General features: G+C 36.3%; 1 protein-coding gene across 5 annotated transcripts in view; it reads left to right on the top strand.

Annotated features, from left to right (window-relative positions):
* NPAS3 (neuronal PAS domain protein 3) overlaps positions 1-23,703 on the top strand; it is a 1,088,682-nt gene that overhangs the window by 1,022,517 nt on the left and 42,462 nt on the right. For all 5 annotated transcript variants that reach the window (XM_031949273.1, XM_031949272.1, XM_031949275.1 and 2 more), the window contains one exon: positions 21,395-21,588. In XM_031949273.1, the coding sequence (XP_031805133.1) occupies positions 21,395-21,588 (194 nt within the window). The remainder of the gene's footprint in view (positions 1-21,394; positions 21,589-23,703) is intronic.

The raw sequence follows: 23,703 nt of genomic DNA, 5'->3' as shown, positions 1-23,703 counted from the left end.
GTAAGAAGGTGATTCTGCAACAGATGGCTTGGCAAAACTTTTTTTTTCTTTTAAATTAGGTCTTGTTCTCATTTCCTATGACAAAGTGGGAGAAAAAATAGAAAATGTTCCCATTATCTTGCACAGGGCATAAAAGAGAACACACCAAATTCTTATCATTTAATTTCCACTCAGGACCAATTCTGCACTGATGCCCTTCCACAGTTTGTGTTTTAGAGAACCAGGAAACAAGATATGTAAGGGCAAATCTGCTCATCTTGAGTTCTGCAAATGGTCTGCTCTAGAGGTCATAGCAAAGAGACACTTTCTCCAGTTTAAGCCCATCTTTTCTAAATAGATCTCAACCCGATCTCATTGACTGCATTGATGTCTGGTTTCTCAGTCATTATATTTGCAGTATTACATATCAAAAGGACTCTTGAGAAATTCCCTCAAATTGATAATTCTAATTTCTTATGTATAACTACTCTATATTCACTGGGAGGACAGCTGTATTGTATGCTAAACCATGAATTGTAAAAATTGATCCCTTTGTATATAGGTCTGTATTAAATTGAGATGCTCTATTTTTTTTTCCCTGTTTGTTGCCACATTTGGTTCCTGATGTCAGTTTGTATTTGGCTGCTTGAGCATATTAAAGTTTTTCTAGTGCTTATGATGTTCTTGCCAAGAGCACACTTGCAGCAATCTGCACTGGAACAGTCTTTGTGTCAATTACTTCAAAAAGTATTCTTTAAAAAAAAGGGGGGAGGAAGAAAGAAAGAAAAACTCAGGGCTACTGTTTCAGGTTGTTGTGTGATGGTTTCCATTTTAATTTTTTTTACAATTCATCTTCCTGAATTGCTGAATTATAGACTGAGGAATGTGTACTCTTATACCACCCCACCCTTAAATGCATCCAAACCAAAATGTAAGTCCTGATAAAGTCATTCAGATAGAAACAGAAAAATAACTTGTCCAGTAGTAGACACCATACCTTCATTTATTTAAACAATTTTGAAAAATGAAATGCTAGAAGCTTGTTAACTAATTTGTTTGGGTTTTTTTTTTTGAAAGGTAATTGTACATTACTACAACTAGTAAGTATTAGATGTCTGAGGCGGGATTTGAGTTAAGGTCTTCTTGACTCCTGCGATGACGTTCTATCCATTGCACCATCTAGCTATCCCAGCTTATTAACTAGTTTAAACATGATTGTAGTTATAATAATGATGTCTAATCATGGCTGAAGCAAACCAAACAGAGCAAATGAGAAGATCGTCCAGGAGTGCATGTGTGCAATGGGCAATTATCCATATCAATTCCATGTTGATTTAAGTTTATTATTAAATCTTCCAAAAAGACCACATACCCCTACTAAAAAATGGAAACTAGGAAAGCAAGGAAACTAGGAAAGCAAGGCTTTTGTGAGAGGCAGTTGGATCACAGTAAAAGAGAGGAAAGAAGAAAGAGCTTTGAACCTCTGTCAAGAGACCTGTGTTCCATTTCTGGCAGGGCCACAAGGAATAATCTTGGATATATCATTTTATCTCTGAACTTCCATCATTTCAACTGATCATAATGTAGAGCAACCTCCAACTCTGGTGTTGTTTGATTCTATGACCCTGAATCCAAGGAGTTTTCTGTAAATGCATAACATTCATTTGTCATATAGAGGGGAACATGGCACATATAGGAATGCTTTGATAAGCATGCAATTATTAGAAGTTACTCTCATGAGGGATTGACTTGAATAGTTTCAAGAGGAGATGTTAGCCTGGTATTGTAGGTAGCAGGGTAAGATGATTTTTGGAAAATATCCTGTGGTTTAAAAAAAAGTCTTTATAATATAAACTTTTCTTGAGATGTCCTAGAGTAACCTAGAGTACTGTAGTAACCCTAGAGTAACAGGGTTGTTATTGCTTAGTCATTTTCTTGGTGAGCCTATTCGGGATATTTCTAGGCAATGACACTGGAGTTGTTTGTACTTCCTTCTCCAGCTCATTTTACAGATGAGAAAACTGAGACACACAGGCTAAAGTGACTTGCTCAGGGTCACACAACTACTAAGTGACTAAGGCAGGATTTAAATTCAAGTCTTCTTGTCTCTGGGACTGGTACTCTATCCATTGCACCACCTTGCTACCTCTAGAGTAACAGATAAGGAGAATTACGATGTACTAGTAGTATCATTGTTATAGTTACTTTATTAGTTCTAATCTGATTCCATATCTGAAAACTTAAAACATGGCATCCATGGAAAACCTAGAAGGTACCTTGTGGATACATAGTATTAGATGAGGAAACTGAGGCTAGAAAACTTTGGGATTTATCCAGAATCACACAGAGATCTGGGACTAGCTTCCAGGTCTCCTGATTCTAGCATCAGAGCTCTGGAATACCTTGGGGCCTAAAATTGTTCTCTTTGCTATTCCTCAGAGCTTTCATAGGCTGTTGTAGTCTCCTGGGAAGTGTTCATTTTAAGTGGCAGCTTTAAGGGGTTTAATGCCTAAGTTTGGGGGATTTTAGGGGAGTTTAATATTTTTCCACACAGATTGAGTTCTGTTTGCCTTAAATAATGTTCATACTCCAGAGTGTGATTATTAATATTTATATGTCTCCTAACAGATGATTGCTGTTTTCCAATAAAATATCAGCTTATGGCTGTCTAAAGAACTGATTTTCCCATCTTAGACAGTTTTTCTTTTAATTAACATTTCTTCTTCTTGAAAAGAGGAAAGTAAATAGGACCCATTTCTAATAATTATCCTTATAAGTGTCCTTTTCTTGATGTTGAATAGGGGCATGACCAAGGAGGCAAGGCAGTTGATCTATGCAGCAGAAAAGCAGCAATTGTTGTCATTAACCCTGAAGGAAGCACCAGCCTTGCTCCCAATCTGAGTTTGGTTGTAAACAACATATTAAAGAAGGAAAAGTCTGAACCTTCAGATTGGTGTTAGGCTTGTGCATTATACTCAGGTAGTTCCAAGTAGATTTGGAATAGAAGGCAAAAGAGTGAGGTGAGACCTCTTTTCAAAAGAGGAGTTTAGGTTTAAGGACTCTGTCCATATGACTTCCTTGTATATCTATATTTGGCTCCGCATGTTGTATGTCTCCCTAGAGGGAAGTCTTACATATTAGATCATAGATTTTATAGGATTTTAGAAATGAAAGAGTCCATAGAAACATTCAGTCTACCCTCCTTATCCTGCAAAAGAGAATATTGGGCTCTAGAGGTGATTGGTCTAAGGTCACATAAGCAGGAAGGCAAGACTTGAGGCCAGATCATCTGCCTGGCCCCATATTCAGTGTTTTTTCATGCAACCAAATCCTTACTTTGGAAGATGCTTGAAGTCTTGGGCTTCACACAAAAGGTCCTAATAGTGACCAATCAGTGCTTCTAGGTCAGCATCTTCTTCCTCACTGTCAGTACCTACTTAGATGTCCAATTCTTTTGAACATTCCTTTGTTGGAGGTCATGGGACCTTGTCATTGATCATGGAACACTGAGAAATAATACTCTTAGGCTATGTCTTTGCCCTACATAAACTAGAAGGAGATGAAGTTTTTATAGATGGAGCTCATAGAGAGACTGAATGAATAACTATAAGACCTAAAGCATGGTTGTCTAGAATATGTCACAACAGGAATGCCATTTACAAAGAGCTATGGGGTAGGGGGGAGACCTCTGCCAGCAGCACCCAGAGCTTCAAAGCCATTGCTTCTAACTGAGCTTGCTATTGGTCCCCTACTTAAGGGGAGAACAGGAGCAGAGATCGGCCTTTGTAGGTCAGAGTGATGTTGTCTTTGAGTTTTATCCATAGTCCTAATCAAGTGACCTATCATGATAGCCTTTAAGCATGAGAGGCACCCTTAAATTAGACAGTTCCTCTGATAGTGAAAAGAAGACCCCTTCTATAGCACCATCATCAGCCTAAGTCTTGGTTCTAGCCTAAGTGGAAATGTGATCATCACAATTAACTTATAAGAATCACATCAGACTTCAACCCTCTCCAAGACCCACTATAGTAACTGGAGCGGGTCATAACATGATCACCTCAAAGTTCTATAGCTAAAAGACCCTTCAGGAGCTATCTTGTCCAGCCTCCTCATTTTTCCAAAGAGAAAATGAAGGACCAATGAAAGTTGGTTTTGTCATCCAGTTTCAGAGATTTCTCCCACCAATCATGATGCCTTCTCATGCACTGTGCCATGTACACAGCAGAACATAGGAGAGAATTTAAAATATAAATCAACACATTTCCATTTCAAGAATAAAATTACACATTATGTTCAGAGCTGTCCATCTTTGTTTGCTTCCTTGTAGGTTTTCTTTTGTTCTCTGTTGTGCACTTTTTATTTTATTCTTTTCCCTCCCTTCCTCCTCTCCCACCCAAGAAAGCTATAATTAAGCACAAATACATACATGCACATACATATAAACATATGGGTATATGCATATGCTATATACATGATATTTATAATCATACACACATATATACATATATTCATATATATATATATATATATATATATCAAGACTGTACTACATTTGTTTGTCCTCTGTTTCTCTGTAGATGGATATTTTCCTTCATGAGTCCAAGTCTTTCCATATTTTTCTAACTCTACCAATTCATTATTTCTTATACCATAGCAATATTCCAATCTTATACTGTCTAGTAATTTTAAATAGTCTAAAAGAATATTAATTAATATGGCTAACATATAGTATAATTTCCTTATTTTTCTCTTTTGATTAAATCTATTTAGCTTTAATTTTGTCTGAGACACAGATTCCCTTTTGTGACCCTACCCCACTAAAAACATTTTATTCCCTTACAAAGATTACTGGTAACTTAGAAATTGAAAAATCAGATATCAAATTTAATCAGGCTTTTTATCATGTTTCCCTACTATAGATATCATTGAACAAGAACGGACTTTCAGATTGTTGAATATAGCCAAAGCCCCTACTAAGTGCATAGCCACATTAATCTCTCTGTCCCCCACTGATCTCTCTGATCCACACTTTCACTCAAACTGAGCCTCCTTATCTGATTCATCCAATTCAGTCACCTCCATTCAGTCATCTCCTGTACAGACCCTTGTTGTTTCTACTACCCCAGCATAAACTACCTGGATTACAAATATATGTCCTCATTGAATATGCCAGACTGATAATACTGATAACTCTCTCCTCTCTTATACTGCTCTTCCCTGCATCAACTTAACAATTCTTACTGAAAATCAATCAATCAGTATTTATTAATATGATAAGCACCAGGTCACGGACCGAAGAAGCAAATACAAAGAAGGAAATAGTCCCTGATTCCAAAGAACTTCTAACGAAGTCTAATCTTAGTCCAAAGTCCTTTCTCAAGAACATCAAGGAGTTATTTCTCCTACCAGTGTCCCTAATACTGATAATGGACATATACCTCAATGTCTCCTGGCAGGTACTGACAGGCAAGTGCACCCTCAGCTTTGAGAACATAACTGCATATCTTTTTCTGGCAATTCCAAACTCTAATACCTAGTGAAAAATCTCAACCATCCTCAATGTTAGGATGAATATGCAGGGAACTTTGCTTAAATATTGCATAAGGTGATAGATGCTTCTGTAAGAGAAGATCTTTAAGTCAAACTTCTGCCCTTGTTTAATTATAATAATGATGGCTAACAACATTTTTAGATTTATAATTTGCACCTACTTATCAGAACCCTGAAGATATAAAAAGGGTAAGAGAAATTATTAGAGTGACCACTGGTACAAACAAACCCTTCAGAAGAGCCAAGGAATTCTTGTAGAATTAAACTGCAGAGTGCTACCCAGAGATACACTGAGGAAGTCCATAAAGGTCTATACGTATACGGAACAGTCATTGAAAAGAAGCCAGTAGAGCATCATTGACCCAATGAGGCAAAAAAGGGAAAGGCTTTAGAAACTCTTGCAGAGTTCCCACAATAGGCCTATATGCCAAGACAGGATTATGTTGGTCCCTAACCCTGCCTTCCATCTCCCTTTTTTCAGAATTAAAGGGAGATTGAAGAGCACAATTAGGAAGGTAGGCCAGATGAGCAATGAGGAAGTCAGCAACTGTTACCAAGAATCCTAAAGATAATACTAAATAGCATCTCTCAATATGAATATCCCTATAGACAATAATTTAAAAGTACAACCTCTGAAATAGTGTTTAGTTTCCTCCATTATACCATCATGGATGAATTAGGTGTTTTAGAAGGAATGAGAACAAGAGAACCACGTAAATCTTTGTGTGGCTTGGAATTTTGAAAAGTCTAGGATTATCTGGGTCTCTTTCTCCTTGTGTTTGTATTTCCCTATGTTTCCCGTGTTCCTCAAGACAATCTTGTGTATTTGACTGTGCTGTAGGCTATCTGAGTTCTTTGGCATAGAATATCCCAAGGAACCAGACAAAATTTGTTGATATGTATTTCCTTGACAACACCTGAGTCCTGTCTTATTTTCTCAAGCTTGCCTGTACCCAAGAAATCTTTAGCCCCTAATATGGAAATACAATCATTCCTTTGCATATTTCAGTAGAGGGAGGGGAATTGTAATTCTTTAAGAATTGGGGAGTGATAACTTTACATTTGTTAGTGCTCAAAGAACTAAGAATGTTTTACTATGCATTTATTCATTCAACTGTTCCAAACTGGCTAATAGTATTTGTCCCAGTTAGGTATTAGCTTCTACTAAAGTACTACTACAATGCTTCATTGTCTCATGTCCTTAGTTAACACTGGGTTCTCAAAGGCTGTCAGGAAAGAGCAAGGATTACATATCCTATCAAGCTAGAAACACTTTGAGTACAAATCTGGTAATGGAGTTTATCTGTCATATGAGGACAAGTCTAGCAAAATTCAGAAAGTCTAATTACCGGGTTCACAATAGTCCAAGAGACCCTATGTTGCTTTCTTTGATGGCACCCACACTATTAAAATCACAAATTCTTGAAATACTAAAACACATCAATGATATTAAAGATATGTATCTTGGATTACATGGATGATACTACAAACTAAAAAGCAAATAATTCATTCACTTACTTATTCATTCATTCAACTAGGAATCAAGGGTCTTCTAGGTATACTGAGTCAAGTGCTGAATGAGTTACAAAAATGAGTAAGACATGACTTATTAAAATAATTTTTTTTGAGATTTGGAATTGTGAAGAAATTTAGATCAACCCTCTTAGTTTACAGTTGGGAAAATTGAGGCAAATAGTCTATAATTTAATAGATGGAGATAAAGTACATACACAGATATATTCATATCATATAAAATATTAATATTAAATATAATATAAATATAATAAGTGAATAAGAAAAGCATAAACTATTCTGACTTTAGATGTGAGATTTAGATGAGAGTTTAGTTAAACTCTAAATGAAGTTTAGAGGATATTCAGTGGCCGAATTTGGCTGTGATAGAATGTGACAGTGCTAAAAAAGGTAAGCTGGAATCAAGTTCTGAAGCGTCAGGCTGAGGAAGTGGGACTTTATTCAGTAGGCAAGAAGGAAGAAGGAAGAAGGAAGAAGAAGAAAGAAGAAGAAGAAAAGAAGAAGGAAAGAAGAAGAAAGGAAGAAGGAAAGAAGAAGAAAGGAAGAAGGAAAGAAGAAGCAGAAGCAGAAGCAGAAGCAGAAGCAGAAGCAGAAGCAGAAGAAGCAGAAGAAGAAGAAGAAGAAGAAGAAGAAGAAGAAGAAGAAGAAGAAGAAGAAAGGAAGAAGGAAAAAGAAGAAGAATATAAACCTCAGGAAATATAGCTGAAAGAGAATCTTCATGTTTTAAATATAGAAAAAAATGATATGGTATTTCCTAATAAAATATATGTTTGAATAATAGTTGGTTTTGTTCCAGGGTGTGCTGGTAAAGATTTGACAACTAGGGGAAGGGGAGAGTATACACTTTTAAGTTGAATCTACTTTATTAACATTTTTTTCCATTTCTTTCTTAAGTCTAAGCAATCAATAAAACAATAAATCAAGTCCCAAATTGTGGATTTTCTGAGGGTCAAGCTGAATGTTTAACAACCAGCTCTGGTTTGAGCCAACTCCAGCCTGTGCTCACATTTTCTTTTTTTCAGACCTCTGATCTCATCAGTGTTGGGAGCTCCCAGAGAGAAATCTTCCACTACCAATTCAGTTTGGCACCTTCTTTGCAATTTATAGTCTCAGAGAATTGCCTGGGGGCAGACTTGCCTAGAGTCACACAATGTGGATCAGAGATGGGATTTCAACCCAGGACTTCCAATTCTGAAGGCAGCACTTTTTACTCACCGCACCACACTATACATTATATGATATTTATTCATAAAACTGGCCACAAACACAGAAAGAAATAGTTATTCAGGAGTCATAAATTAAGACTGAAGATCAGTTGATAAAACAATAATTGCCCATTGGTTCATAAGAAAAAAAAAATATCAGTATGAGCTAGGAATCTTCCCAGGAAGAGATGATATATTAATTTTTATTCTAAGCCTTATATTTTACTAGATGAATTTTAAAAAATTATAATGAAATGCAGCCCTATAATGTTTCCATTGAGAAGAGGGAAAAAAGCAATTTTTAGCCCAACCACTAAACAAGGTTGGGCTGGGGATACTAAGACGTACATAGCATGGTGGTTAGGGATGGGGGGAGGGGAATATTGTCCTCTTCCTAAGCAAAAGCCAGAGAGAGAGGGGCAGAACAGAGGTGTCCTCCACTGTGCTAGAGTAGCCTGTTCTCCCCGGGGCATTGAGGTTGAACTTATATTCTTTAATAAAGTAACTGAATCAAGTGGAATTTGATCAGACCCATGCAGTCCGTCCTCCTCAATACACTCCTAAACAGTTTGTCGAGACATTTTTTCTACCCATGGCCCCTGCTTTATTAAATGATATTTGAAGTGTTTCCCCTCTCTGAGTAAACCTTATATCCTTGGCATACATTTGCATAATCTAGTTAAAGCAATCTCCCCAGTTTCCTTAAATGTCTCTCAACCTAAAAGAGTATCTCTAGAAGAAAAGAAAACGCTTTATTTTCTCTAAGGGGAAAAACCAGGAAGAAATATGGAATCATGTATTGTTTAAGAAGCTAGACAAAGCTGTAATTTTACATATTGTTTTATGTTACATATGAAGTATCTTTTAAGTAGATTGATAGGATCTAACTGTTATGTTTGGGAATGTAGAAATGTGAGAATGGAATGCTGCAACTAATGTATTTTAAACATGAGGGATTTTAAAAATAATTTCTTATTTGTTGCCCCTGGAATTTATTTATTTATTTCTTGCATAAGAAACTTAGAGGTGATAAATTTCCACCACTCTTGCAGTGGAAAGCTCCACTGGAGCTTTCAAATTAAGGGTAAAAATTGTCTGGGTAGTCCTGAATTAATCAGGAAATTTGCAGTATCTTCTGTCCCCTAGAGGATAGGATTATAACACAACAGCACTGTCCCTACATGCTGGCCTTAGCCTTGAGAAGCTGCAGGACCTTCTAAAAGCAAAGGGTTTCCCATGAGTCCCCTACATTAGTTATTCAATCTGGCGTGGATATAGGCAACTCCTTATTTGGAATAGTTGGTCAAAGAGGGAAAAGGGAAATATTAAGGTCACTTGAGATCTTCCCTGTATATTGTGCAAGAATTATCCGTTTTCAAACAATTAGAAACAGTGTAAAAAAGAAACTGGCATAAGGGAAGCTGATCTTGACACATTCTGGCTGTGTGACCCTTGAACAGTTACTCAAGGTAACCCTGGAAGAATGTAAATTGTGGAGGTCCTTACCTACATTTGTAAAAAGAATTTCCTTATCTAAGAGTCTGCTAGACCAATGAAATCAGAAAGCCAATCTCAATACCTGGAATATTTTAGGATTCTAGGAAATCTCTATCTAAAATACAATAAATTATGTTTGGTATTTTTTTCCAACTTATTTCTTTTGTTTCAAACAGTTCCTTGGGAACTTTCAGTATTTCTATCATTATATAGCCCTGTGAAGAGCTGAAAAAGATGAAGTAGCTTGAGCTTCAATCAGGAATATGTCATTAACTTATAATAGATGATATATTAAAAAATAAAATAATCCCCAGTTACAGGTTATTTATTGTCATTTGCACCTTAGAAAACAGAATTTTTTAAAGCCCCATCTTTGATTTTACAAGTATAAGAAATTTCCTCTGTCATTGTAGACCATAGCATTATAAGAGAGTTTAGGTAGCTAATATGCTTGGGTCATAGCCATTATAGATCAGACCTTAGTACTTGATTTTAGATCTTCCAGACATTTAAAAAAAAAGACTAGGTTTTTACACATTGTGTCAGGGTGGGGAATATGGGAAATGGATGATGGTGGTTAGGAAATTCCAATTATTTGGATTGTCTGTTTATATGGTTTCTAGATAAATGCAAGTTTTTTTCTATGTGCATAGATATTCATGGTATAATGGTGAAGGTGTCAGACTGGGAGTAAAGAGTCTATTGGATCTGAGACAGGGGATAGTAGGTGATAGATAGATAGATAGATATAAAGAGGCAGACCCAAAGTCAAGAAAATTCATATTCCTGAGTTCAAATCCAGCCTTAGACCAGTTTCTAGCTGTGTGATCCTGGACAAGTCACTTAAATTAATTTGCTTCAGTTTTCTCATCTATAAAATAAATTGTCAAGAAAACCTCAAATGGAGTCACAAAAGACTGGACACAATTGAAATTATTGAACAAAGAAGCAAGTTGAGGCAGACAGAATAATGTGACTTGCCCAGGATCACACAGATAGTAAGTATCTGAGGCGGGATTTGAACTTAGAAAGATGAGTTTGATTCCAGACTTGGCACTGTGTGCCCTATGGCACCATGTATAAAACATTGGGATCCCTAGTCTTCTCAAATATAACAATGAGGGAGTTGGATGAGAGGATCACAATGGTCCCTTCATCTCTAGGTCCTTTAATCCCAACTAAAATGATACCCCACTTAGGAGAGCCTAGAATTTCACCCTTTTAGCCATGCATATCCTCTCCTGTCACTTACTACAAAAAGGTTTCCAGGAGGGATTGTTGGCAGGTATAAGAAAGTACAGTATGTTTTATCACCCCTGAGCAAAGATACATGGTTATATATACACTACAACCTATAACCAGGCACAAAACTTATGAAAAGTGAGAAGGGCTATCTTGAAAACTATTCTCCTTTGCCTCAAAATTAGCACAGGATAATTTATGGCACAATCCAGTTCTCACATAGAATTTGCATGGTTTCTGTACTATATATAAAAGAGGAGACTTGGGGTTCCAGGAAAGGGAGGCTAGCCCTTGTCTTTCAGTTTTAGAAGCAATACTTTAAAATAAAGAGTGAGACTATATACCTGGACTATGGATCTGACCATCTGAATGGCAAGCCATATTTTTTCAGAGGGAACAAAAGAACCAGAAGTAAACTTAATTTTTAAGGGAAATTTGAATTCTCTTTAAAGGATAAGGAGAAAATCTCTGAAGGTATTCTAAATCTAAGGAATTTACAGCTTTTTTGTGCCCATGGGTTTTTTGTTTGGTTGGTTGTTGGTTTGGTTTGTTTGTTTGTTTGTTTGTTTTTGGCTCTCCCATTGTCATCTGGCCCTATTTGTTTTCTTATGTGAGAAATGATACCTATAATCCCTAGTACTTCATTTTGATAAAGAAAGGAATTCCTCTTACCAGAGGTAAGTTTTAGTACAGATAATATAAGGATTAAGTTCCAGATGTGGGTTATTTTTTATGTTGTTGTTTTGGGGTTTGGGTTTTTGGTTTTTTTGGCTTCTGTGTTTTCTTTAAGTATTGATAGAGGAAAGGTTTTATCAAGGTCTTTGTGATGAGCTTGTTTATAATGAGTGGATATTAGTAGAGCACATCTAAGTACTTATTGCTAACAGATGATGGAAGGGAACATATGGCGAGAAAAGAAATATATATTTGTCCAAGCAATGTGGCTTGTTAACACTCCCACACTCATCATAAACTCTGTTTACTTATACTTAAAACATTCTGCACATCCGCTTTTTGTATCAGAGACAAGGGGGAAATAAAAGCCACACAATAATTTCTTTAGTATGCCTAGTGTCAGATTGTGCTCATTTGGTCAGATTTACCAAGCATTCTGGGATTTCAGTTCAAATGGTTCCTATCTAGTGGGACAAGAAGGAAATAATGGACAAAGTCATTCTTAGAGTCAAGAAGACCTGGAGTCACTTGCTACTGCAGATATATTGCCATTAGCAAGTCACTTAACCTATGTCAGATTCAATTTCCTCTTTTGTAAAATTGTAATAACAGAACTTCCTTAACAATGTTGTTATGAAGATCAAATCATATATACATATATATGTGTGTATGTATATACATATCTGTGTATAGAATAATATATGTGATGTGTGATTATATTAACATAACATAATATATTATATGTAAATTATATGTACATGTGTATGTATATATGAAAATATATTTAAATATATGCACACATAAACAGAGGGAGCTTTTTTAAAATACTATTTTATTTTTCCAAATATATGTGAAGATAGTTTTCAACATTCACCTTTGCAAAACCTTGTGTTCTAAATTTTTATCCCTCCTTTCTTCCTCCCCACACTCCAAGACAGCAAGCAATCCAATATAGGTTAAACATGTGCAGTTCTTCTAAACATATTTTCATATTTGTCATGCTGCGCAAGAAAAATCGTATCAAAAGGGAAAAAACATGAGAAAGAAAAAAAAGTAAATAAATAACAACAAAAAATTGGTACAAATACTATGCTTTGAGCCACATTCAGTCCCCATATTTCAAGAGCAAGAGAGTTTTTTTTAAACCTTAAAGCACTATATAAGTTTGACTATTGTCATTATTGTTATTATACTGTGATGCTCAGGAAGGTAAATAATAATATAATTAGGTGGTACAGTGGATAAATGCTGGACCTGGAATCAGGAAGACCAGAGTTCAGATCCTGCCTCAGACACTTAATAGCTGTGTGATCCTGGGCAAGTCACTTAACTTTGTTTGAGCTGGAGAAGGAAATGACAAACAAATGACAGTGCTTTGCCATGGAATTTTCCCAAATGGGGTCATGAAGAGGGCCAGGACTGAAATGATTAATCAATAACAACATGTTATACCTGTTATATTCACTTTACAAATATAATCTCATTTGATTTGCATAACAACCTTGTGAGGCAAGTGTTATTATGATCCCCATTTTAAAGTTAGAGAAACGGAGATAGACAAAAGTTTTATTATTATTGTTTGTTCTTCCTTCTTGAAGAGGACTGATGACATCATGAGAATGATGGATGTTTTAGCTTGTGCATGAATTTGACTTAATTACATGACTTACTCCAAGTTACACAGCTAGTAAGTGTCTGGGAAGTGGAGTTGAAATTATGCCTTCATGACTTCAGATCTGGTATTCTATTCACTCTGACACCTAAAGGCTTTGATTAACCTCTCAGAGCCTCCAGTCAATTCTCTAAGACTATCAGCAGCCTAGTAATCTCTTATCTGCATTGGTAGAAGGTCACAGGAAGTTTCCATACCAAGAAAATGGCAGATATAATTAAGAAAAAAAATTCAGTATGATGTTGAAAAAAAAGCAAAAAAGCTTAGAATCAGTAGAGATTTCAGTTCTAGTTGTTCCTCTGGAGATTTACCAGTTGAATGACCATAGCAAAGGCATTGGACCTCACCAAATCTTAATCTTCATCTCCCAAATGAAAGGATAGTAATATCTCACTGAATGGTTATGAGGATTAAATGAAATAATGTATTTAAAACACTTTGCAAACCTCGAAGTGCTCCATCAATGTCATATATTATTATTTTCTCCATCAACACTGTCAGTGTTTGATTGGCAGCAATGCCAGAATGAGGGGCTTAGAGTAAGACTATGGGATGTAACTGGTCTATAAAAATCTGTGAAATTGTGCATGAGGACAGGACGAGAAGTTTGAGGATTACCCTCTCACCTCTATAAAGTTGAGTTCAGGGAAAATGGAATTCCATGGGTTTCACTGAGTCTCCCTAAGTCCACATAACAAAATCACCAACAAATCTTTCAGATTCAGCAGTTTCTTTTAAAGGTATGGTCAAGAGTCAGGAGCTCAGAGACCAGATGAAGAGGTGCTCAGAGGTGGAAGAAATTTGTGTGATGCTTTTCAAAATAATCCTATTCAAATATTAATATTCAAAAGCCCATAAAATCATGAGAATAATAACAGAAAAAAATTAGAAAGTTCTTTATTAATCAGTTCCTTGCTATGTTCTAAAAACTCTTTCCTTTGATCTAGATTAGAAAAGAAATGCATTTATAAAATTATAAAATCTTAGAGCTGAATTGAGTCTAGTACAATCCAACATGCATTAATGCATCATTTGAGGAAAACATGGCATGATAAATAGAATGCTGGAATTGGAGCCAGAAAGACTTAGATTCAAATCTTTCCTCTAGTACTTAGTACTTATGTAACCTTGAAGATAAAGGGATAATATGGGAAATAGAATACCTAGAGCATTTACCTCATAGGACTATTGTGAGAACTGGCTGGATTAACGTTTTAGAGTGCTATATAAAAATCACTTATTATTGCTGTTATCTCATTCTTCTCATCTTAGAGTCTGAATAGAAATTGTTTTGGAACAGGTTACTATCTTGCTATTATTCTCTTAGATTTAATGTCCTGCAAATTATTGCCAGACAGATAAAGAGACTGCTTTTTATAACTGAATACAAGTTTAAGGACATAAACTCATCTTCTGTAGGTTTACTGAAAGTATCTTCAGGGCAAATGTTATAGCAAACAGGATCATGGGCATGATAAGTATTTCACCCTATTCCCACATGGTTTTGATTTTTTTACGTTAGGTCACTATGTTTTAAAAGATCTTATTCCATGTAGACTAGAACTGATAAGTATTTAGTAGAGTAACAGCTATTAAAATATTTTTATTTCATTTTTATGGTCAATATTACATCCAGATGAGTGCAGGCACCATGTTTGTCAGTGAAAGTGTTCTAATTACTTTATTTGTTGAATTCTCAAAGACAGGTTGCTGCCTATATTTGCAGTGAAGGTACTTCCCATCTTTTGGTTTGTGAAATATAATATGATCATTGATTTAGATTTTGAAGAGACCTTAGGGACCATCATGTTCAACGCCTTTTACAGATGAGTAAAACAAGAGCAAAAGGGATTAAGTCACTTTCCCAAGATGACATAGTTAGCAAGTGACAAAGCTGGGATTGAAAGTCAGACCTTCAGCCTCCAAACATTGTACACATATCATCATACCATACTGCCCAGGGGGACATAATATACAAATGGATGAGTATATCAAGAAGAAGGAGAGGACAACTAATAGGATCCAGGAAACTACTCTGGTCAAAAATTTTTAACTTCGTAGCCTAGTTCAACATTCTTCCTTATTTGTGAGAAAACTGAAGTTGTGGAGAGGCTGAGTGACTTATCATAAATCATCTGGATAATTAGTGGCAACCCCAATAAACCAAAACTCATGTTTCTGGAGTTCCAGGCTTGGCCTTTTTCCACTATATCAGTGAATTTGTTCTAAAACAATTTTATGATTTTATTAATCCCATTCCCCACAAAAATGGGACCATCATTCAGGCATAAATACAAATGTAATTTTGTTATCTCTTCACCTGCCTAATCTTTTATTGATAGGATTACAGATTTTTGAGCGGGAGGGGACCTAAAAGGTCATGTAGACCAATGCTGCCATTTTACCAGGGAAGAAACTGAAGCTCAGAAGTCATATGACAAGTGACAGAACATGGGCTAGAACCATGTCCACAAATTCTTTCCACAACTACATGCCCTACAGGGAATCAGAGTTTGGCCCTAACGTTATGTCATTCCTCCAAAAAATCTGAGGAAAAGTGAAAAAAAAATCAACCAATTATTCAGATTTCCAAATGTAAACTGTTAGCATTATGAAATTAATTTGAAAAGTAAATGTATGGAAAATCTGACTCACTACATAGCTTTCTTGCCAGTATGCCTTCTCAAAATGTTTTCCAGTCTACTTCTTAAGATGCTTTTGCATAGAATGCCGAGTAGGGATTTATTTAGCATATCGTTGCTGGATGTATGTTTTCCCAGACATTCATAGATTTGTGTTTTTCCAGAAAGCTGAATGTTCATGATAAAACGAGACAGATAATGATAAATAAGCATCTATGTAAGCCTAGCTAGAAGGAGGAATGGAGACTATTAGCGCCCCTCCTGTGAAGTTAATCCGGTTTCTTTTAGCTATTTCTTTATTAGTTAATGAGGTCTTGCAAAAATGTGTGTCTGAGATGGTGTTTTAGCATCCTTGCCTCTAGGAACATCTTCAAATATTCATAAAGTAGCTAGACCGACTGAAGGTGCATTAAGAATGAATTTAGTCAACTTCAAATGTGGGTGGTCGGAAAACTACTGCTGAAATAGACTAAATAATCATTCTCATTGGCATTTCCAGATCATTGGCTCTGGGCACAAATGTAAAATATAGCAAGGGAGAAGTATTATTTAATATACCGAGAACTCTAAAGTGTAGCTATTTCTAGCTTTGATCCTGTTTCCCAGTGACAAGAATTCAGTTTGTGTTTGAAAAACTAAATAATTCAAAGTAAATGGTAATCAAATATAGACTCACTGACTAGTTCCCACCCAGGGCAGGGTAGCAGTGACCAGATGACTGAGACATTCTCCCCACTCCCCAACTTGAGAAACTCATAGCAAGAGAGGAAAGAAGAAGACCCTTAAATATTTGGTTCCCAAGTGTGTTCTGACCTTGGGCTTCCCAAAAGACTTCATTAAGTAATGTAGTCACTAGAACTATTGTTCTATGATATGGCACATAAAGACAATTCCTCCTAGGTAATTTTACTGTGGTAGGGACTGGCCATTAGGCAGGGGATGACTCAGGGAGAAAAGTGGAAGAGAAGAACAAGGTTGTTACTTCATCTGTTATTAAATGTGGTCAGTCCACAGCCTACCTCACCTCACCCCATCAGCCCAAGGCAAAAAAAAAAAAAAGAAGAAGAAGAAGAAGAAGAAAGAAAGAACTGCTCCTCCCACATCTCACAAACTACCCGAAATCCTTTTTTGACATTCTTTTTGACGTCTAAGGTAGCATTCCATAGTTCTGGAATGGGAGGCAGGAAGAGCCAAGGTCAAATCCTGCCCCAGGCATTGACCATACTGGTCCAGTCACAAAGTCCCTGTGCATCAGTTTCTTATTCTTTAAAATGATGGAGCTGGACCTGAAGGCCTCTAAAGTTCCCTTCTAGCTCAAAAATAGATTTCTATGAGCCTGAATGTTTATTTCAACCTAATTTGTGCATGTATGCATATACTAGAATAGAGCCAGTGTCCCTTAGTAAATGTAATACAAGGTTTGAAGTCAGAAATCCAGATTCAAATCCTCCCTTTCATATTTTCTATCTAAATAGGGATAGGAATAGGGACTGTATTTGATTTCAGTGATATAAGCATTTTCCAGATAAGAAAATTATCTCTTTCAGAACAGGTAGTCACTTTCTCTACAATTTGATAGTCTTAGAGAATTGCCCAAAGAACTAAGAAGTTAAATGACTTGTCCAAGATCATATAGCTAATATGTGTTTGAGGCAGGATTTGAAGTCATATCTTCTTGGTTCCAAGGTTCAAGGTTGGAGCTCTGCTCTCTATTATCATATTGCCTCTCTAGTCACTATATAAACAAATCCTGTAAGTTCTATGTATCTTAAGAGACTTCATAAAATTCTTGTAAGAAAGCACTGATGGATTGGTGAAGGGAGTTCCCACATTGGGATTCACCCACTGTGATGAAATATATCTCCTTTCTGTCAAGTGAATAAAGGTGCCAAGAAGGAATGAGAGCAAAAAAGAGGGAGGAACATACAATATAATTTGCTGGAGTTTTAAATACTCGGGGATGATCCTAGTTATAGCATCTTAGATGTAGAGCAAGAGGGAATTCAAAAGCCATATAGTATAACCTCATTTTACAGATCAGGAAATTAAGAACCAGGGAGGTTAAGTGGTGAGGAAGCAAATGACTGGACTGGGAGTTGAGCCAAGTTCCTCTGATTTCAAATCCTTCCTTGGAAAATTTCTGCCTCTGTAAAGCACAATCTGCTAAGTGACCCTTTATAGAATCAAGAATCTCAGAAGTGGAAGAACCAAAGAGTGTTTAGTCAAACCCTATATCTAAACAGAAATTCTCTTTAGGACTTTATAAAAACTAATCTTTCTAAAAACACTCTAGACTTTACAAAGCATTTTGCTCACAAACAAACCTGAAAGATAGTTAGTATAAAGTGATATGGGCTTGAAGAATTTAGAAGACAGGTTCAAATCCCATTTCTGCTACCAACTAGCTTTGTGACTAGGAAGTTCTTAGCTTTTATGGGCTTCTACATTCAATCAGCTGTAGAGACTGGAAAAGACAATTTCTAAGTTTCCTATTAAGCCTTATGATGTCCACTGTTCTTATTGGATCTCTGAGAAATCTGATGATTTGTGCAGAATCACATGGCTAGGGCTTGTTCAGATCAGGGTCTGATCCTAGGTCTTCCACACACTTCCCTGAGCAAATAATTCAACTCCTTTCCTACCTTCAATGACCCAAACATTTTGTCATTTACAGATGACCACAGCAAGAACTACAGCAATTGCCACTATATATGAATAGGGAAAAGTCTACTTCTCCAAGAAAGCACTAAAGGAATGAAATCATAGATTTCAAACAAAAAATAAACATCCCCACATCTTTTCTTCTTTAAGCTAAACACCTTCAATTTCTCCCACAGATTCTTATGTCTTGAAAAGGAGCTGGTCAAGGGTTCCTAGGTACTTGTTCTCATCTGAATTTGCTCCCTTCTCTTCTTTCTCATGTTTTTCTCTTTTTGTGTTTTTTCTTAAGCTTCCTTCTCAACCCTTCTATAAACTGCACTGGCTCCCTACTGCCCTTAGGATAAAATGTAAAATCCTCTACTTAGTTTTTAAAACCTTCACAATCTGGCTCCAGCCTATTCTTTTAAATTTATTATACACCAGTCCCTTTCCCAAATCCCAATTTAAAATAAAAGGAAAGGAAGCCAATGCAGGTAACTTTTTTTGAGTATGATCTATAAACAAAGAGCTTTAAAACATAGCAAGGGTCCTTAATGTTGTGAACCTATGGAAAATCCGCAGACTCAGTGACCTATTGCTTTCAGTCCAGCTTGTAAATTAGTGTTGGGGTAGGTTCTGTTGGAGGAGACTTCTTCCATCTGCAGCTTTTTTTTACCTGCTATTTATCATGTATCCCTACCTGTGGTGTCTGTATCCCTACCTATGGACCTGCATCCTTAGGGAGAACCTGAGATGCAGTGGTCCATCTTGTTATACTGATATGGATCTATCTAAATTATCTTTATCTCATTACAAAATTTATCAATAAAAGCCGGCTCCATTTTAAAACCCTTGCCAATCTCCAGTGTTGCTTCCTTGACATATTTTAATAAATTCTTTTAATTCTCTTGCCCTGAATTTTGCTTCTTTAATCAGGACAAAAGCCCAAATAAAGAATATTCCTTTTAACAGACCCCCTTGGGCAGTATGTTGAAGCTTATAAACCCCTTTGCATAGCAATATCCTAAAATGTAAAAGAAACCAATTATATCAAAAGAGGTATCAAAATATTTATCAAAACAAGTTCATAATCCCCATGTTAAGAAGTCTATACACTCTTTTGTAAAAAATCTTTAGTAAGCATTAAAATTTTGTTTAAAATATTTTAATTGAGAAAAAGGATTTGTTTCATTTTAAGTATACTGGCTAAACTTCTTATAAGGTTCTGAAAAAAAGCCACCATACCATAGTAGAAAAATCAGTTATTTTGCTACCAAAAGACCCATTTAATATCTATGTGATCTTGGGCAAATCATTTAACTTTCTAGACCCCAATTTTTCCTTCTATAAAATGAGATTGACATTCTCCTCACCTCTTGGTAGAGAGGTGGTGGGCATTAGGTGCAGAACGAAGCATATGTCATCAGAATCTGGCCAAAGTACTGTTTTATTTTGCTTAAATCTATGTATTTTATTCTTAAAACATAAAAGACATAAAGTTAAGTAACTCTATACTTATATCTCCTGTGTATGTGGATGTAGGGATGAGGAGAACAAAGAAGGGGAAAGTTTTACTGGAAAAGAGGGAAAACTGAAGAGTGACATCCATATAAAAAAAAGAATCATTAAAACTATATTAAAATAAGTTTGAGAGGTAACATAGAATAGTGGACTGAAAGAAACATTTGTGGAGATTTGTGAGAAAGTCTCTTAACCTCAAAGTGCCCTAAACAACTCTCTGAAATTACAAGTTGCAAATGAATTGGCAGTCTGAATTGGCAAAAGTTAATTTCCCCACCAGGACTTCCCTACAATGATGAAATCACAGCCCTGCAACGTTAAAAAAAAAAATCTTTGATATTTATCCTGCTTTATAGTTATGTTGTAGAAATCAGTTGAGATATTGAATACAATGATGTTTTCTAAACTGTAAGCCTCAGTTTCCTTATCTGGAACATTATCTGGAAAAGGAAATGGCAAAACCACTCCAACATCTTTGTCAAGAAAATTCCAAGAAGGGTCACAAATAGTTGAACAAGACAGAAAATGACTAAATAACAACAATCACACAAAAAACTTTGCAAATATAATATATTAATATTAACAATATTATTGTATAATTATGATAATAGTGATAACTCTTGCTATAAAAAAAAGTTAATGTAACAAAAATCCTAAAGTGAAAGAATCACTGAACTACCACTGGATATACTGCAAGTTTTCCTTGTGTCATTTTACTGATATCTTTACAAGAAAGATCACATCCTAAATGAGGGCATTGGATTTTGGGGTCAATTACAATAGCTGATTTCTTATGATATTAAAAGTTACTTGAGAGCAGGTTCTATGTCACTTTCTGTTGATACTTTCCCTTCCTACCCCTGTCCCAAATCAGGTCTGTGGGTTAAGGGGGAGGGTAAAGGGAAGGGAATACTATCTGCTAAACATTGTCCATGATCTCAAAAATTTTAAAATATATATATATGTCAAGACTAAGCTAATAAACTCCCTAGTTAGACCCATTTTAAAAAAAATTCCTGGAAAAAAAGCACCGACAGCCTAAAGATGCTGACTTAGAAGCTGTAGGTATCACACCATTTTTCTTTTGTCTCTTGCTGTGAGGACATTTGGGACCATTATGATTAGATGCAAGCTAATAATTGCTGCTCTAAGCCTAATTCTGTTCCTCTCAAATGGAATACTTTGCATCTCCATTTTAAGTAGCCTGATCCCATCATTTGTCTTGTATTCTCTTACAGGTGATTCACATAACAGGCCGGTTACGTCTAAGAGTGTCCTTGTCCCACGGTCGGACAGTCCCCAGCCAAATCATGGGTCTCGTAGTGGTTGCTCATGCTCTGCCTCCTCCTACGATCAATGAAGTCCGAATCGACTGCCACATGTTTGTTACTCGAGTAAATATGGACCTCAATATCATTTACTGTGAAAATAGGTACTTTATTTTTCCTTTTCATCTTTCAGTGTTGCATGTGTATCTGTGCGTCTTGCCTGAAATCCTATTTTCCTGTGGAGCATTTATAGGGGCTCTTAATAGCTCTTTGGACCGACACCAAACATGCTTTTTACTTAATACTTACATTAGGGTTCACAATACAATGAAAGAAACGCACCAGGACCACCTTGCTGTAATGGAAACCCTGATTGACTAGGAAGCCAAGGAGAAGACAGAATGAGGTTTAGTTCCACTGATGTAGCAATCTAGTGAAAGGTGTCCTGCTGACATCCCAGCTGAGCCTGTTTCCTGGCTATAATGTGAGGTCTCTGGCCTCTTAACTGTCAACATTTCAGAAGAGCACTTAAGTATGTGGAGCACAAATGAGGAAATGAAAGAAGAGAGAGGAAGAAGAGAGAAGGGAATTTGCAAAACTATTAAGTAATACCATATAATCCTGAGCATTTCACTCTTATAAATTAAAAAGATGAGTCATCCCATAAATGAATTGGCAGCTCTTTCTCATCACTGAGCTCTTAAAATAAATTTTCAGCCTGTAGTTTAAAAGTTCCATTCTGTCATTTATGGCATGAATGAAAGCAGCAGCAGACTAGATACAAAACAGGCCTCAGAGCCAGAGAGATGCATTCACATCCTACCTCTGACTTACCCTGGCTGTGTGACATTGGTCAAGTCATTTGATTTCTTGACATTCTGAGCAGCTGTCTAATTCTATAAGCTGCAGAGAAAGTGAGCATCTCAATCAGTAGAGTTTCCTCATTTAAGAGTTCCCTTTATCAGCAAAAGCTCAGGTCTAGTACTAGGTCTTTTTTGTTTATTTATTTTGGGTTTTTTTTTATGAGGCATTTGGGGTTAATTGACTTACCTAATTAAGTGTCAGGTGTCTAAGGCTGAATTTGAACTGAGATCCTCTTGACTCCAGGGCTGGTGCTCTATCCACTGTATTGCCTAGCTTGTTCACATGCTGTTAAACTCCAAGATTGGATAGGATTAAATGCAAAGAAATCTTCACCTAAAGTCTCCTTTTCAGCCTAATTTGAAAAAGAATTAAGGTTATCAGGTGTGAGGGCAGCTACCTGGCACAGTGGATAGAGCACTGTGGGCCCTGGAGTTAGGGAGAACTAATCCTCATATTCAAATATGGCCTCAAACATTATTTAATTGGGTGACCCTGGACAAGTCACTTAACCCTGTTTGCCTTAATTTCCTCATCTATAAATTGAACAGGAGAAGAAAATGTTAAATCAGTCCAGTATCCTTGCCAAAAAAGCCCAAATAAGGTCATCATGTATATCATTGGGGCAGGACAGGGCTTTGAAACTGTTGAGTAAAGGTAGTGGGTCTCTCTCTAGTATTGCTACCCACTCATCTTCTAAGTGTCACTGTGATAAATAATGAGTCCTTATTGGCAAGATGTCAGCACCTAGAACATGGTGTCACACATAGTAGGCACCTGATAAATGAAGCTTGAATCATATTGAACTAAAAATTGAGCATTTGATTTGGAGCCAGAGAAACTGGTTCCAGTCCCTGGCCAGCCCCTTTACTGTCCATTAAACTCTGGGAAAAAACTCTTGACTCCTCTCAGCCTCAGTGTTCTCATCTTTAAAATGATTGGATTAAACCAGATAGCTGATAAAGACCCTTCCAGCTCAAAATCTAGGATGCTGTGACCCCATTTTTTTCTGTGAGTCTGTCTCCACCAGGACAATGCAGCAGCATCTTATCACTAAAAATTAAGTGATCAGGAAAAACATCTCTGTTTAAGGAGATGTACTTCCAATGGCACATTTGATCATCTGGATATGAGAGATATTAGGGTAAACGTAGTTGTCAACCTGAAAAGAAGATAAATTGAGCTCAACTCCACATTCATCAAGCATCTACCATATAGAAGACACTTTAGCAAAGGATGAGAATAAACAAAAAAATTCCTCTCAACCTTAAAATGAAATGACATCTTTTATGGGTTTATCTTTTAATTTTCTTTTTCATTTTAAAGGCAGGTAGGTAGCTCAGCAGATAGAACACTGGGCCTGGAATTTGGAAGACCTGAATTCAAATCTGGCCTCAGACAATAACTAGCTGTGTAAC

The sequence above is a fragment of the Sarcophilus harrisii genome, chromosome 2, assembly GCF_902635505.1.
Source record: "Sarcophilus harrisii chromosome 2, mSarHar1.11, whole genome shotgun sequence".
NCBI lineage: Eukaryota > Metazoa > Chordata > Mammalia > Dasyuromorphia > Dasyuridae > Sarcophilus > Sarcophilus harrisii.
This window is presented reverse-complemented; position numbering and strand designations above follow the sequence as displayed.